General features: G+C 37.5%; 1 protein-coding gene and 1 non-coding gene across 2 annotated transcripts; both read right to left on the bottom strand.

Annotated features, from left to right (window-relative positions):
- Window positions 1-5255: 5255 nt before the first annotated feature.
- Window positions 5256-5326, bottom strand: TRNAG-GCC. Its single transcript has one exon. It is a non-coding gene; the product is annotated as a tRNA-Gly (tRNA).
- An 11552-nt stretch (window positions 5327-16878) lies between these two features.
- LOC111438658 lies at window positions 16879-17839 on the bottom strand. The gene is made up of 4 exons (XM_023076528.1): window positions 17670-17839; window positions 17523-17569; window positions 17015-17297; window positions 16879-16927 (listed from the first exon to the last, which is right to left on the bottom strand). The coding sequence occupies exons 1-4, from the start codon at window positions 17795-17797 to the stop codon at window positions 16879-16881; spliced, it is 507 nt and encodes a 168-aa protein (XP_022932296.1). The 5' UTR covers window positions 17798-17839.
- Between the last annotated feature and the right edge of the window lie 646 nt (window positions 17840-18485).

Here is an 18485-nt window from a genome sequence, read left to right as displayed (position 1 = left end):
GACGATGAGGAAGCCCCTAATGAAGATGATGTTGCCTACTTCACACGTAAGTATAAAAAATAGCAGGGTGAAAAAAGCAGGGTCATATGCTATGAAAACATGATGAGATAATATGCTATAAATGAAAAAAGCAGGGTCATATAAGAACCGATTGTCTCTCCTCAAATCATCTAAGAAATCCAAGGAAAAAGCAATGAGGGCTACACTACTTGGGATGATTGTGATGAAAGTGCATGTGATGAAAAAGTAGCAAATATTTGCTTCATGGTTCATAGTGACAAAGAGGATGAACAAGATGATGAGGTTTGTTTGAAAGCCTCCAATAAAAATAAGTGGTACTTGGATAGTGGTTGACACATGACTAGAAATCAATTCAAGTTTGTGAATTTTTCCAAGAAGGATGGTGGCTTAATAACCTTTGGTGATAACAAGAAGGGTAAAATAATTGGTGAGGGTACTGTAGCTAATGACACTTGTACTCTTATTGAAAATCTATTTTAAACTGATGGTTTAAAGCATGACTTGCTGAGCATTAGTCAATTATGTGATAAAGGTTTTAGAGTTATATTTGATAAAAATAATTGCATAATAAAAAATGTTACTGATAAAAAAGTTTTGTTCGTTGGAAAAAGAGATGACAGTGTGTAAACTAATGATTTAAATTATTGTCCTACAAGATTAATGTCTTTCGGCTTTGCACAATAACTCTTGGCTATGGCATAGAGGATTAGGACAGGCTAGCATGTACTTGATTTCAAATATCTCAACAAATTCATTAATGAGAAGCCTTCCTCAATTTAAATTTGAAAAAGATAAAATTTGTGACAAACCAAGTTTTCTTCCAAATCTAAAAATGTGATTTGTACTGGACCTCTTCAACTATTACATATGGATATATTGGGCCCTCCTAAAATAGCTACATAAGGAGGGAATTACTATGCTTGTGATGGTTGACATTTTTGGAGATTTATTTGGGTTTTAACCATAAAACATAAGAATGATGTTTTGAATTTTTTTTTTAATTACTAAAATTAGGAGGGACCATTGAGGAGAATTTGATACTTTAGCATTTGAAATATTTTGCAAAGATAATGCTTTTTATCATGACTTCTCTTGTCCAAGGACTCCTGTTGAAATGAACACGGGTACTTTGAAAGAATTTGCTAGAGCAATGTAATACTCTTTCTAATGAGTATATTTAGAGTGATGATTTAGAAAGAAATTCTGGAGATTTACTTGTCAATGACAAAGGCAAAGAAACTATTTCAAGTAAAGAAGAGGTGAGCTCAAATGAAAAGAAGGAAGAAATTTCTTCAGATATGCCTTATCTCATCCCAAGGACTTGATTATTGGTGATCTCGAACAAGTGAAAACTCGTTCTTCTATTAATTTATTTGATAATTTTACTTTTGTTTCTCAAATTTAACCAAAAAGACTTAAGAATGCTGAAAATGATGAGTTTTGGATTTTAGTTATGCAAGATGAACTTAATCAATTTGAAAGGAACAAAGTTTGGGAATTAGTCCTTCGGCCCTCTAATATTTCCATTATTAGAAGTTTTTAGAAATAAAATTGATGAAAATGAGAATATCATTACAAATAAATTTAGGCTTGTAGCTCAAGGTTATTGTCAGGAGGAGGTATAGACTATGGAGAAACTTTTGCACCGATTGCTAGATTAGAAACTATTAGAATGTTACTTGTTATTGCTTCTTACAAAAAATTTATATTGTATCAAATAGATGTGAGAAGTTCATTCTTAAATGGGTATATCATGGAGGAAGTTTACGAAGAACCCGGATTTGAAAATTTTGATTTTCCACATCATGTCTAAGTTGAAAAAGGTTCTTTATGGCTTAAACAAGCTCTAAGAGCTTGTGTTAGACTTAGTAATTTTCTTATTCGGAATGATTTTAAAACGGGTAAACTCAACACTGCTCTTTTATTAATATTAAAGAAAATGATATGCGATTAGTGTAAATATATCTTGATGATATCATATTTGGTTCTACTAATCCTTCTTAATAATTTTCTAAATGGATGCATAATGGGTTTTCTAAATGAATGCATAATGGGTTTGAGATGAGTATGATGGGAGAGCTTAGTTTTTTTCTCGGACTTCAAATCAAACAACTCAAAGATGGTATCTTAAGAGAAATACACTAAGGATTTACTCAAAAGCTTCAAGTTCAATGGAGGTAAGATTGCAAAAACTCCACTGAGCACATGAGCTTGACAAAAAAAAAGGGGGAGTAGGGATTAAAAGTGTTTGTCTTTTGTATAACTTCTACCTTAAGAATAATAGTTTACATAGAATCGAACTCAGGGATGTACCTCATACCTCATATCAACATTGCTAATCTTCAAGATCCTCCAACCGAGAATCGAACTCGGGTCTATACCGTGGCAGGATATTATTCTACCAATAGACCACTAGTGCATCTACCTTAAAGAAGATCCATAACGTACTCGTATTTTGGTCATGCAGTTCTTCCGAAGCCCTCACTTTTAGTTTCACTTCTCGATTTAAAAACAAAAAGCTTGATAGTCCTACTCGTGAAATTTATAAATATAAACAATGTTGTAACAAACACAAGTTTGAACATTTTGCACTAATATCATCATTGCCAATCTTCAAGATGCACCAGCCGAGAATTAAACTCGGGTCTGTATCGTGGCAGGGTACTATTCTACCACTAGACCACTGGTGCAGGTACCTTTAGGCATATCCATAACGTACTCGTATTTTGGTCATGTAGTTCTACTGAAGCCCTTAACTTTTAGTTTCACCTCACGATTTAAAAAAAAAAGCTCGATAGTGCTACTCGTGAAATCTATAAATATAAACGATATTGTGACAAACCCAAGTTTGAACATTATGCATTAATATCATTATAGCTAATCTTCAAAATGCACCAGTCGAGAATCGAACTCAGGTCCGTATCGTGGCAAGGTACTCCATACAATACACATATTTTGGTCCTGCAGTTCTTCTGAAGCCCTTAACTTTTTGTTTCACATCTGTACCAAACCCAATTTTGAACATTATGCACTAATATAATAATCATAGCTAATCTTCAAGAGCCGAGAATTGAATTCGGGTCTACATCGTGGCAGGGTACTATTCTACCACTAGACCACTGGTGCATGTACCTTCAGGCATATCCATAACGTACTCGTATTTTTGTCATGTAGTTCTTCTGAAGCCCTTAACTTTTAGTTTCACCTCACGATTTAAAAAAAGAAAAAGCTCGATAGTGCTACTCGTAAATTCTATAAATATAAACGATATTGTGACAAACCCAAGTTTGAACATCATGCACTAATATCATCATTGCCAATCTTCAAGATGCATCAGCCGAGAATCAAACTTGGGTCTGTACCGCGGCAGAGTACTATTCTACCACTAGGTCACTAGTGCATGTACCTTGAGGCATATTCATAACTTACTCGTACTTTGGTCATGCAGTTATTCTGAAGCCCTTAACTCTTAGTTTCTCCTCATCTGAAGCCCTTTAACTTTTTGTTTCACCATTCGATTTAAAAACAAAAAACTCGACACTCGTGAAATCTATAAAGTTAAATGATATATTGTAACAAACCCAAGTGTGAACATTATGCACTAATATAATAATCATAGCTAAAATTCAAGATGCAAGAGCCGAGAATCAAATCTGGGTCTACATCGTGGCAGGGTACTATTCTACCACAAGACCACTAGTGCATGTACCTTCAGGCATATCCATAACTTACTCATATTTTGGTCATGCAGTTCTTCTGAAGCCCTGAACTTTTATGTTCACCTCACGATTTAAAAAATGAAAAAGCTCGATAGTGCTACTCGTAAATTCTATAAATATAAACGATATTGTGACAAACCCAAGTTTGAACATCAAAACCCAAGTTTGAACATCATATATTAATATCATCATTTCAAATCTTCAAGATGCACCAGCCGAGAATCAAACTCGGGTTTGTACCGTGGCATGGTACTATTCTACCACCAGACCACTGGTGCATGTACCTTCACGCATATCCATAACTTACTTGTAATTTGGTCATGCAGTTCTTCTGAATCCCTTAACTTTTATGTTCACCTCACGATTTAAAAAAAGAAAAAGTTCGATAGTGCTACTCGTAAATTCTATAAATATAAAATATATTGTCATGCATTAGTCGAGAATTGAACTCAGGTCTGTATCGTTGCAGGGTACTATTCTACCACTAGACCACTAGTGCATGTACCCTTAAGCATATCCAAAACTTACTCGTATTTTTGTCATGCAATTCTTCTTAAGCCCTTAGCTTTTAGTTTCACCTCACGATTTAAAAAAAGAAAAAGCTCTCTAGTGCTACTCGTAAATTCTATAAATATAAACGATATTGTGACAAACCCAAGTTTGAACATCATGCATTAATATCATCATTGCAAATACCAGCTGAGAATCAAACTCGGGTTTGTACCGTGGCATGGTACTTTTCTACCACTAGACCACTGGTGCATGTACCTTCACCCATATCCATAACTTACTCGTAATTTGGCCATGCAGTTCTTCTGAAGCCCTTAACTTTTATTTTCACCTCACGATTTAAAAAAAGAAAAAGTTCGATAGTGCTACTCGTAAATTCTATAAATATAAACAATATTGTGACAAACCCAGGTTTGAACATCATGCATTAATATCATCATTGCAAATCTTCAAGATGCATCAATCGAGAATCGAACTCGAGTTTGTACCGTTGCAGGGTACTATTCTACCACTAGACCACTAGTGCATGTAACTTCAGGCATATCCATAACTTACTCGTATTTTTGTCATGCAATTCTTCTGAAGCCCTTAGCTTTTAGTTTCACCTCACGATTTAAAAAAAAGAAAAAGCTCGATAGTGCTACTCGTAAATTCTATAAATATAAACGATATTGTGCAAATTCTATAAATATAAACGATATTGTGACAAACCCAAGTTTGGACATCATGCATTAATATCATCATTGCAAATCTTCAAGATGCACCAGCCGAGAATCAAACTCGTGTTTGTACCGTGGTGCATGTACCTTCACGCATATCCATAACTTACTCGTAATTTGGTCATGCAGTTCTTCTGAAGCCCTTAACTTTTATGTTCACCTCACGATTTAAAAAAAGAAAAAGTTCGATAGTGCTACTCGTAAATTCTATAAATATAAACACAATATTGTGACAAACCCAAGTTTGAACATCATGCATTAATATCATCATTGCAAATCTTCAAGATGCATCAGCCGAGAATCGAACTCAGGGCTGTACCGTGGCAGGGTACTATTCTACCACTAGACCACTGGTGCATGTAACTTCTGGCATATCCATAACTTACTCATATTTTGGTCATGCAGTTCTTCTGAAGCCCTTGACTATTATGTTCACCTCACGATTTAAAAAACGAAAAAGTTCGATAGTGCTATTCGTAAATTCTATAAAAATGAAGCAGTTCTTCTGAAGCACTTAACTTTTATGTTCACCTCACGATTTAAAAAAAGAAAAGGTTCGATAGTGCTATTCGTAAATTCTATAAATATGAACGATATTGTGACAAACCTAAGTTTGAGTTTGAACATTATGCACAATATCATCATTGTTAATCTTCAAGATGCACCACCAGCCGAGAATCGAAATCAGGTCTATACCGTGGCACGGTACTATTCTACCACGAGACCACTAGAGCATGTACCTTCAGGCATATCCATAACTTATTCATATTTTGGTCATGCAATTCTTCTGAAGCCCTTAGCTCCTATTTTCACCTCACGATTTAAAAAAAAAAGCTCGATAGTGCTACTCGTGAAATCTATAAATATAAACGATATTGTGACAAACCCAAGTTTGAACATTATGCACTAATATCATCATAGCTAATCTTCCAGATGCACAAGCCGAGAATTGAACTCGGGTCCGTATCGAGGTAGGGTACTCCATAAAGTACACATATTTTTGTCATGCAGTTCTTCTGAAGCCCTTAACTTTTGGTTTCACCTCTCGTGAAATCTATAAAGTTAAATGATATATTGTAACAAACCCAAGTTTGAACATTATGCACTAATAGCATCATAGCTAATCTTAAAGATGCAAGAGCCGAGAATTGAATTTGGGTTTACATCGTGGTAAGGTACTATTCTACCACTAGACCACTGGTGCATCCACCTTTAGGCATATCCATAACGTACTCGTATTTTGGTCATGAAGTTCTTCTGAATCCCTTAACTTTTAGTTTCACCTCTCGATTTAAAAAAAAAAAATAGCTCCATGGTGCTACTCGTGAAATCTATAAATGTAAATGATATATTGTTAAAAAAACCGAAGTTTAAACATTATGCACTATTATCATCATAGCTAATTTTCAAGATGCATCAGTGGAGAATCGAACTTGAGGCTATACTGTGGTAGGGTATTATTATACCACTAGACTATTGATTCCTCTACCTTTAAGCACATCCATAACATACTCGTATTTTGGTCATGTAATTCTTCCGAAGCCACTTTTTGTTTCACCTCTCAATTTAAAAATAAAAAGCTCGATAGTGCTACTCGTGAAATCTATAAATTTAAATGATATATTGTGTAAAAAAACCCAAGTTTGAACATTATGCACTAATATCATCATAGCAAATCTTCAAGATGTACCAGCCGAGAATCTAACTCAAGTCTATAACGTGGCAGGGTACTATAACACCACTAGACCACTGGTGCATCTACCTTTAGGCATATCCATAATGGACTCGTATTTTGGTAATGTTGTTCTTCTAAAGACCTTAATTTTTAGTTTCACCACTCGATTTAAAAAATAAGGCTCCATAGTGCTACTCGTGAAATCTATAAATTTAAAGAATATTGTAACAAACCGAAGTTTGAACATTATGCACGAATATCATCATAGCTAATGTTCAAGATGCACCAGCAGCAGAGAATCAAACTCGGGTCTTTATCGTGGCAAGGTACTATTGTGGATATTATGAAAAAACCAAGTTCGAACATTATGCACTAATATCATCATTGCTAATCTGATGCACCAATCGAGAATCAAACTCTGGTCTGTATTGTGGAAGGGTACTATTTATACCACTAGACCACTAGTGCATGTACCTTTGGGCATATCCATAACGTACTCGTCTTTTGGTCATGCAGTTCTTCCGAAGCCCTTAACTTATAGCTTCACCTTGCGATTTAAAAAAAAAAAAAAAACAGCTCCATAGTGCTACTCGTGAAATCTATAAATTTAATGATATATTGAAACAAACCGAAGTTTAAACATTATGCACTAATTATCATCATATCTAAACTTCATTCAAGATGCAAGAGCCGAGAATCGAACTCTAGTCTGTATCGTGGCAGGGTACCATTCTATCACTAGACTAGTGGTGCATCTACCAGTAGACATATCCATAACGTACTCATATTTTGGTCATGCAGTTCTTCTGAAGCCCTTAACTTTTAGTCTCACCTCTTGATTTAGAAGAAAAAAAAAGCTGGATAGTTCTACTTGTGAAATCTATAAATTTAAATAATATTGTGACAAACCCAAGTTTGAGCATGGACTAATATCATCATAGCTAATCTTTAAGATGCACCAACCGAGAATCAAACTCGAGTCTGTACTGTGGCAGGGTGGTAAGACCCAACTTTGAGTATTATGGACTAATATCATCATAGCTAATCTTTAAGATGCACCAACCGAGAATAGGCATATCCATAAGGTACTCATATTTTGGTCATGTAGTTCTTCTGCATTAATAATCAAATAGCTAATCTTCAAGATGCACCAACCAAGATTCGAACCCTCGGGTCTGTACCGCGGTAGGGTACTATTCTACCACTAGACCACTGGTGCATCTATCTTTAAGCATATCCATAATAAACTCGTATTTTGGTCATATAGTTCTTCCGAAGCCCTTAACTTTTAGTTTCACCTCTCGATTTAAAAAATAAAAGCTCCATAGCGTTACTTGTGAAATCTATAAATTGAAATGATAAATTGTAACGAACACAAGTTTGAACATTATGCATTAATATCATCATAGCTAATCTTCAAGATGCATCAGTCGAGAATCGAACTCAGGTCCGTATCATGGCGTGGTACTCCATAAAGTACTCGTATTTTGGTCATGCAGTTCTTCTGAAGCCCTTGACTTTTAGTTTCACCACTCGATTTTAAAAAAAAAATACTCCATAGTGCTACTTGTGAAATCTATAAATTTAAATGATATATTGTAACAAACCGAAGTTTGAACATTATGCACTAATATCATCATAGCTAATCTTCAAGATGCACCAGCCGAGAATCAAACTTAGGTCTGTACCTTGGTAGGGTACTATTCTCCCACTAGACAACTGGTGCATCTACCTTTAGGCATATCCATAACTCACTCGTAGAAAAAGAATCGTAGATTGACATTTATCAGGTGCAAGGGAGGCGTAGTGTATCAAGCCTGACAGAGGACACGTGCCACTCAATAAGAGAAGACAAACATTGAACCGTTGTGCTTTGAAACCAAGCTTGGGCATAAGCAACACCAAGGTAACGATGTCAATATGAGGGACAAAGATAGGCTATATAATGGCCTAGTAGCACCCTCAACCTTAACCTTGAAAGTCAACCTTGAAAGTCGGGTTTCCTAAAGAAGTTTGTTCATGCAACTTTAGAGTGAAGTCTTTTCATACGAAATATGAAACCTTGCCAAATTTGGTGTTAATCGGACACCGAACTGACGCTCCACGAGACTGCATAATACTTAAGGTAGGTAACTTCACAAGAGTGGTGGAGAGCACCATTCGCTGAAGAAGAGAGTACCAACTGAGCTATGTGGTTTAAAAAAAAAAAAAAAAAAAAAATCCTGAAGCTTAGCTGCTACTAGAAAGAAAGTAGGTAGCAGCTAAGCAACGCTAATCGATTTTCTTTTCATACTTATAAAGTACAAGCTAGAGCTAATAGCAAAAGTAAAGTGAGTGGAGAGCCACTACTATCTGTTCCTAATTTCCTAGGCCCGGTCACCATCCTCGTATCCCTTATGCTCAGGAGTGGGATCCATGGTGACCCTAAGAAACCTCCCTTCTCTAATGCTACAAAAAGTTTTTAATATTGTTTTCGTGAGCTTGTGTCGAAATGACTTTATTGAAGTAATGACTATAGCCACCTTTCGGTGTGAAAAATTTCATAAGCCCAATGAGAGTTCGAGAATGTTTGGGATGAAACTGCTTGACTTTTCCTTCTTCCACGGTAAAGCGACTTTGCTACTTCTCTTTCAATAAGGAAATATTTTTGATGAGAAGAGAATTTTACTAAATAGTGTAAAATTATTACTTGTTCATTATTCATTCATTTTTCTGAGAAAAAAAAAGGTTTCACATAAGGTTGAGACCTATTTTGAAGTTAAACATAACGAAATTAGCACACATGAATGAGTTAAGTTTAATGTCTTTGAGAAACACTACAATAAATGAAGCTGCACGAAGACCAAATAAGTGTCAAGGAAGCGATTGACATATGAAGATGGTTAGTGGGAGTTGGTTGAAGTCTAGTGCCAATATGGGAATGTGTTACAACCTTCTAGACTTTGCTACCATATGGGTTTATGCCATGGTTGTCTTAAAAGCCTCACCCAAAGGGTGCACCGTTATGTGTGACTAAAAGAATATGAGTGTTGTGGCAAAGGTGACCATATCTAGGGTGCGCTCCTAACATAGGTATGGATATGCCAACACTAGCTAATTTGATCATGGTTTTTCTTGTGAGTCTCGGTTAGAGTTCGAGAGAAGGGCGAGGGAGGCCATGGTGGGATAGTCCACAACCATTAGACAATTGTTTTTGTGCTTATGTTGCAAGACTCGGAGACCAAGAATAGATCCGTAAGTTGGATAGTTCATAAGTAGTGCGTAGTTTCCGTATTCATTCTGAAGCATGTTATTTCCAACGGGTTCATTCGCAGGCAATCTGAAGTTTGGATCGTCATCAAGGATACTGAGATTAAGTGAGAGAGAGAGTCACAATCCATGGACCGATTGTGTCTCTGAGAAAGTCATCAAGGATGATGAATAGTTTAAGTGGAGGAGAATTTCACAACAATGCTACAAAAAGAGTAGGTTTTGACCCTCATATAACGATAGACGAAGCAGTGACCCTCAAATGGTGCCCATCCAGTCGCAAGAGTGCCAAGACGGATGAGTGCCATGATGTGGCCGAGGAGGATGGTGCATCATCTAACACACCAAAGAGATCTTCATTAAAGCCAAATTGAGGCATATGAAAAACAGAGGCAATGATGTCGACATGAGAAACAAAGATAGGTTTGATAAAGGGTCGGGTAGGGCCCCGGGAGGGTTCCAAAAGAAGTTTGGGCATGTGGGTCTAGAATGAAATCCTTCCATATGAAACATGAAAGGTCACCAAATTTGGGTGTAAATCGGACACTAGACATGCGCTCCATGAGACCATATGACTATTCGTCAAAATCATGCTTACTCCTACTCGACAAAAAAGGCCTGAAAATGCACTTTAGGGGGAGGTATGGTGTCAGCTCTCTACCACCCCTAACCATATGGCCTATGCAAGCTACCATGTAGCATATACTTGTGTCACAGTGAGAGGGAGCGTCGCAAGACTAGTGTCTTAGGTGACTTGCTTTAAAATATGTCTTTCAAGGACAGTGTTGGACAACATGAGTGTACCGACACTGCGCCCTCACCCATGTGTCGAAGGTTTGTATATGCACAGGCTATTTGGTATGAAGTCAATAAATTATATGACATGGATATGGGAGGGTGCAATGCCTCAATAGAGCTTGGATGGATTGATATTTGAGTGGCCTAGACAATATGAGCGAAACACGGTTTCATCCTCGATTGACATGTCTGAGTAAGCTACGATGTCTATGGCATCATGGGACTTAGAATGGCATCATGACATGAAGGTCATGCCAGGAACCAAGATGCAAAATCAAGATGCAACAACACATATGAATGACCTTTACTCTGAGTAGAGGCAAGGTTGTGTTGCATGGTTTGGCCTAGTATAGAAGCAAGTTAGTTAAGGTCGCAGATGATTGAGCATTAACACACGGGCGGCGTGTGTGTTCGAACAAGCTTAGATTCTGCACAAGTTGTGTTCAATATGCATAAGCAAACCTAAATACTTGTCATGAGCGTGTTGAGATCGTGATGTCGTATGATTAAAAATATAGGATTGTGACATGCTACAACTATGAGGAGAACCCGAGGCCGCAACTTGATCGTTTGCATTCAACTCGAATAATACCTGGAAACCATGTACTTGATCCAATAACCCCGACCCGATTTGATCCCTACGTGCCAATGAGAACACACCACCTGCCAAGAGTGTAATGCATGTTTTCTCTAGAGGCGCATATGTACTCGTGCATGCACAACCTTCTGTGCACGTTAGCAATGCATGAGTTTTTTTTTTTTTTTTTTAATCGTTTGACCTCCATTCCATTATTTTTAACTCTAATTTTGATACTAACCCTATTATAAATTGAATTATGATCTAGTAGAATAATCTCAGAAATTTCAGAGCTCTTAAGATACAATAATAATAATAAAAAAAAAATAGTTTGAGAAGACATGCATAGCCATCACAATTTTCTCAAGTAATACTTGTCTGGATCCCAAGCATACAAGCATATCTTACCTTAGGTAGTTAGAATATGCATGTTTAAAACCTTGGAATGACGTTTCTAAATGAATATGCAAGTATGTTATATAAAATTGCCAAAATACCACCCGGATAAGAATTTATGATGCATGTCGGTTTTAATATTTTTCGTTATGCTAGAATGGAGAATGGGTTATTTTAATCTGTGCTTCGAGCCATTGATGGATTTTACCTCTCCGTTGAGCTTGTATGAGTGCATGATATTGTATGTTTAGCTCCATGAGGTTGATTGTGTGTTCTCTTTATAGAGCATGCTTTTCTGCTCAGAGATGAGATTAGGGCGCTAGAGTTAGGTTGGCTGGACGATAACCTAGGTCAGGATGCCTCTAGTAGACTGAGTACCTTATGATTGTGAGCGGAGGTCAACAATAACTAAGAAAACTTGAGGAGTCAGGTAGCCTGAAAGTGAAAGTTAGCATGAAGCTACCTAGTCCTCTTAACAACCTAGTGGACCTCAACAATGCACAGAGATGACAAAGGGGATTTTTAGAATGTGTTCTATGCGGTAGGTAATCAATATGAATATCTCCCTAACAAGCATGCATGAGTGAACCAAATTAAGATTAGGGCATTACAACCAGAAATATTTACAAGTAAATCTCGGTTAGTATTTTTTCTGTAGGCTGTGCACCTCAATATCATGAGCAACAATTAAAGATCTAGATCTGTGTGCACTCAAAAAATTGGATTAGCTCCCTTAACCCCTCTTGTTCCCGCCGGCCTCAAAGAGAGATATTTTAAGTTTCATTTCCAAGTTTTATATGTTTCTAAAGATGAAGAAATCTATATATTTTCCATTCCAAACTCCAATGAGTTTTATGTCTTCCAAGCTTGGGTGGGTTGAATGTGTTTTTCATTTATTTGATTTATGTAATAACAAATTTCTTTTACGTTTGGATTAGTTTTTTTTTTTTTATTTATTATTATTATTATTATTATTTTCGCAAATTGAACTCATTTATTTATGTCATTAGGGTTGCTTTATTTTTATCTCATTCCCAGTCATTATTGTTGATTCAACTATTAATTTATGACTTTGGGAAAACTAATCACTATTTTTGTGGTGTTTTTTTTAGATTTGAAAATTATGTTATCAAATTTTATGTTATAATTTAGGCATAGATTAAGTTTTTATTGTTTTTAATAGACTAGATGAAATGAGTTTAATTTAGAGTGAGGTGGTTCTACTTCAATTTCTAGGATCAAAACCAATTCATTGTTTATATTATACATTAACAAATTTATTTAAAATGACTATTTTTTTTAGAGAATAATAAATGGAGAATCTAATCCCGGCCAATTCCTTGCCATGAATTCCTAGTGGCCAATGTGCACATTCATGGGTCTTGTGTAGGATAGTACAACATATCCAACCCTGTTCGGACTGAAAAGAAAAGTCCAAACCCATGTCACAATACATTTATAAAAGGATAGGTCCAACTATATTACACGTGATTCATTTTCTGACCCTAACAGTGACGTTACTTACTGGGTATTTATTAAAGTACTCAAACCACGTGCTACTCTTATTTTCAAGTAAAGGTAAGACACCCATTTACAGATGACAACGTCGCTTTGAATGCCAAGGAACCAAAGTTAAGGTAGTTGCATTCATGTTATTTTTAATGATCCTTATGTTAGACAAGGGCATTATTTAAACTCATGTTATGAGCTCGATAGTGTACCAAGTTTGAACATTATTTAGTTTCACCTCTCATGTTATTTTTAATTGATATTGTGACAAAACCAAGTTTGAACATTATGCACTAACAACATCATTATAGCTAATCTTCATTCAATATGCAAGAGTTGAGAATCGAACTTTGGTCTGTATCGTGGTAGGGTACCATTCTATCACTAGACCACTGGTGCATCTACCAGTAGGTAGATCCATAACGTACTCGTATTTTGGTCATGCAGTTCTTCCAAAGCCCTTAACTTTTAGTTTCACCTCTTGATTTAGAAAAAAAAACTAGATAGACTCGTGAAATCTATAAATTTAAATGATATTGTGACAAACCCAAGTTTGAGCATTATGGACTAATATCATCATAGCTAATTTTTAAGATGCACCAACCGAGAATCAAACTCGGGTCTGTACCGTGGCAGGGTGGTAAAACCCAAGTTTGAGCATTATGGACTAGTATCATCATAGCTAATCTTTAAGATGCACCAACCGAGAATAGGCATATCCATAAGCTAATCTTTAAGATGCAGCCCCTGTAGTATCTTTTATGACTAAGCTAGTCACATTTTCCCTCATAGTGATATCCCATCATTGGCTCTTTTCGAACACGTGAACCTTTCAAGTTCTTGTACAGGATCCTAGGGAACTCTCTGAAAACTCTTGTTTAGTAGCTAGCCTCCTTTGAACTTCGAGGGTGCTACGTCTAGTGTCTTCTCTAAGACATATATCCTGTCTCTGCTAGTCTTACCTGTTTACAAGTCACCATCTCACTATCCTTCAAGTAATTTCCAAAATCATGTTGTTTGGAGGTTCTACCTTTACCTAAGAATGCTTCACAAGTTTGGCATTACACTCGTGTATGAAACTGGAGTTCTACTCTTTGTAGTCCGGATCACCTACACAAGGCTTGGTTCTTATTAACACCCATCTGGACTTTCTTCCTTCAGATGGCGAAGGCATGACCATAGCTTGACCTCTTTTCTTACTGTTCTCAACCTTGAGGTTCGCTGGACTACCTTGACAGTTCCACGTCCTTTACCTTGTGAGCATACATGCCCTGACCAAAGGATAGGTTAGAACACAGTTTGATGGTCCTGATAACCACGTACTGCTTTTGAACTTGGTCCTCTCCACCAAGGTCCAAAGCAACTTGTCATCCATGAGGTAATCCTTTAGTAGGAATATCCTACACCCCATGACTCATTAGTGGTATAAAAGCGCACATCTCACTTATAGAAGTCCATAAACCTGAACTTATATCATGAAGACTCTAACCAACCTTGAAGCTACAGGGCCTCCATAGCTTCACCCTCTCTATTGGTGAATCTTATCTCTCGACTTCCAACTTAACCAAACTCACTCGTGAAAATGGTTTGTTTGAGGGGTGCTTAATTCCTACAGTGGCCGCCCTTACTTGTAAGAACGATATTGTCTGGGTCTACTATGTGGTTTGCACCAAAACAACTCTATACTATCTAGGCCTACTACGTGATCTTCACGGAGGCATGCTTGACATCTAGAATTATGGTCATGGGAGGCTGGGTCATAGATATATCATCTCGTCCAGGGCCTTAAAAGTTTCATGTACATTTCTATGGGTTGGACATCACGGACTCTGCGGAGTCACCTTTCTGTCTTCCTAAGGCAGTAAGCTAAAACATGACCCCTCTCAGCCTCCTCACAATAACTCGAATCTTGCATCAACATATAGAGGGAATGTTCACTTTTAACATCCTAAAGCGTTAACCCAAAACATACATCAAGTTCTTACTGGCGTTACATTATATCATAACCTACTAAATAAGGTTAGACTACTTACTTGGTCGCGACGAGGTATGTCATCGAGCTGAGTCACAGAGGTGTACGACTCTCTATCCTAGGAAAAAGTTTACAGAATAAAAAACCCGACTGCTCTGATACCAATCTGTCACGACTCGAATTTCGAGGCTTCGAAAGACCGAATCGTGACTAAAAAGACGAAATCGAAAACAAATAAAAAAGAAAAGAAAATAAAATAGAAGGTAAAAATTCGGCAAAATTTAAAACAAGAAAAGAAAATCAAGGACACCAAAATTAAATATAAAATCAAAGTCAAAGGTTACAAATAGGAATTACAAATATAAAATGAAATACAAAAGACTCTAAATATAAAAACGGACAAAGGACTCTAAAAGACCGACAAGGGACTGACGCTCCAGAATGACACCCCTCTGTGACAGTGCAGCTCTCGAACACCTCCCACTTATCTACTGGTACGTGAAAAAAAAAAGGGGAGAAAGGAGTGACTATAAAAATATACTCAGTAAGCAACCTACTTGTAGGCTCTTTTCGCATCCTTATCTTAATAGGTATTCACGGTCTTATCTCTGGGTTCTAGTGAGTACGAATCCCGCTACAACTCTCTTTTTTGTATCTTAGGAGGCTTGCTCATCTTAAGCAGTGAAATGATCAGTGTTCTAAGGTGAGGCACGACCTCATAAGTAAATCTGAGGGGATCGTATGGCTAGATCTGAATACGTGACTCTTTTTTAACATCATCCATGGAGGTTAGTTGACGACCCTCACACGGGACCATACATCAACTAAATTCAGGGTGCGACCCCCTATGTGCTGGTCAGCTACTAAGTCATCCTACGTGGCTCCACGTCCCTTACTCAGGGATGGGTTTCTACGGTTCAGGAGTCCTGTTCAGAAGACCCCTTAGCTATAACAACTAGGTCTAGGCACCAGTCACACTTCCCTATCCGGATCTTCCAAGTTCAATGATCTCTGTACCGGAGCTCTGTCTCAACGGTACGGTATCAGAACAGAGAGGGAAGTGGAGGTTCTGATGACACTATCCACACTGCTCAACTCTAGCGGGCTACCTACAGTTACCGTGGTGACCTATTATTCTTTCTAGGGTGGAACTTGGTGGCTTAGACTTGGTTTCATGCATCTCTAGGATTCTCGTGCCTGGTCTCACAAACCTATCGGGTTTGGAATTCTGGACTCTAGATCTGCCAGTAATCATTTCGCGGGTCTATATGCACGGTGTTCTAGAGGTCTCCCATTCTAGGATCTCGTCTAGCCTACTTAGTCACAAGCACCCTAATCCACACTCATAATTCCTTCCTATTCAACAAGAAAGATAACACAAGCAATCATCATGCATAAGAGTTCACACGCAACAGTTCATGCAATATTAACAAACATGCTCAACGGGAAGATAACGTTCATCTTCACCTGGAGCAGATTTCACAAGTTTCCCATCCTCCTTATGCATACATACTTTATCAGAATCTCAATCAAAACAGATTTAATAAACATTTCATATCTAGCTTTCCTTAATCATTTCATTTTTGCAGTTTCCATACTAATATGCTTGGTCCGGTTAGCTAAGTTAACGGGTGGTAGCATGCATGCTTGTTCTTAGCGATTCCTACAAGTACTGCTCGTGGGAATCCAAATGACTACTTACATGGTTGACGTGTGCCTTCCCAAGTTCGATTTTATTTGCTGGAAAAGGATCCAAAAATTATGGAATTTCCTTGATAGATCCTAATTCACATAAAAATAGAATCAGAGTTGGAATCGGGGCGAAAAACAAGCAAACGGAGGTCGAACGGAGGGAAAAAGTTCACTCACGCGTGACTGACGCACTCTAGGGGGTGTACTACGCGCACGTACCCACGTGCTCCATTCTGTATAGTCACGGTTCGAGATGGGTCGGTTCGGACGAGTCGGAGCGGAGCGGTCTGCTGCGGTTCTGTTCGCATGCGGAGCGCCAGATCGGACTCGGGTTGACCTGAATCCGTGCCCTGATGCGTGTCGCCTAGCCTATGGGGCACGCCTCTCCAGCCGCAGTTCGCCATGTGTCGATCATAGTTCCACCTCTCTCCTCCATACGCCGGCCGACGTTTTCTCTCTCCTGCGTGTGTTTCAATTTCCAGATTAGTGTTTCAATCTATTTTCTTCAGATTTTCTTATCTTTCAATCCGTAATCCATATCAACAAAGTTTCTTCACGAACATTGGAGGTCTCATATTCTACTTCTACAATATATTTTTTCTTTATTTTTTCGTTGAGCATAGGATGAGTTAAGGTCGTTCAAAGATACGGAAAAACACACATTTTCTGTTTTCGATTGGTTTACCTGAAGTCCGACTAAACTCTGATTCTCGTCCAGGAACTTCAAGAAACCTATGTGAATCTTATTTTATAACCTCAAAAACTCCAGATCTAACGCTCAAGAAACTCCTTAGATCTAGATAAAATCGAAACAAGAAGTTAGGAACCTTACTTTGTCCGTTCTCGAATTTTCTTGCCGAAATGAGTGAATCCACCACCCAAACTCCTTTCCCAGCACCGAGAGAAGTATTGCTTCGAAGTTTCTTGCCTTGGATTCGATCTCAAACTGCAATTTGTCATCTCTGCTCTTCCTCTCTCCCAAAACCCTAACTTCTTCTCTTTCTCCTTTCTCTCTTTTCTTTTCTTTTCTTTTCTCTTTCTTCTTAGAGCCCACGCAACTAGACCCGGTAAAAGTATGGGCAAAATGACCCTTTTGCCCCTATGTTGTTATTTTTTTTTTATTTATCTAAAAATTTGGGTACTACATTACTATTCTACCACTAGACCACTAGTGCATCTACCTTTAGGCATATCCATAATAAACTCGTATTCTTTTCTATTCTTTTCTTTTTTTTCTTTTCTCTTTCTTCTTTGAGCCCAAACAACTATACCCGGTAAGAGTAGGGGCAAAATGACCCTTTTGCCCCTATGTTGTTATTTTTATTTTTTATTTATTTATCTAAAAATTCGGGCATTACAGTACTATTCTACCACTAGACCACTGGTGCATCTACCTTTAGGCATATCCATAATGTACTCGTACTTTGGTCAAGCTCCATAGCGCTACTCGTGAAATCTATAAATTTAAATGATATATTGTAACAAACACAAGTTTGAACATTATGCACTAACATCATCATAGCTAATCTTCAAGATGCACCAGCCGAGAATCGAACTCGGGTCCGTATCGTGGCAGGGTACTCCATAAGGTACTCATATTTTGGTCATACAGTTCCTTTGAAGCCCTTAACTTTCACCACTTAAAAAA

The sequence above is a fragment of the Cucurbita moschata genome, unplaced genomic scaffold (assembly GCF_002738365.1).
Source record: "Cucurbita moschata cultivar Rifu unplaced genomic scaffold, Cmos_1.0 Cmo_Scf00080, whole genome shotgun sequence".
Taxonomy (NCBI): domain Eukaryota; kingdom Viridiplantae; phylum Streptophyta; class Magnoliopsida; order Cucurbitales; family Cucurbitaceae; genus Cucurbita; species Cucurbita moschata.
The sequence above is the reverse complement of the archived record's forward strand: the minus strand, read 5'-3'. Positions and strand labels throughout refer to the sequence as shown.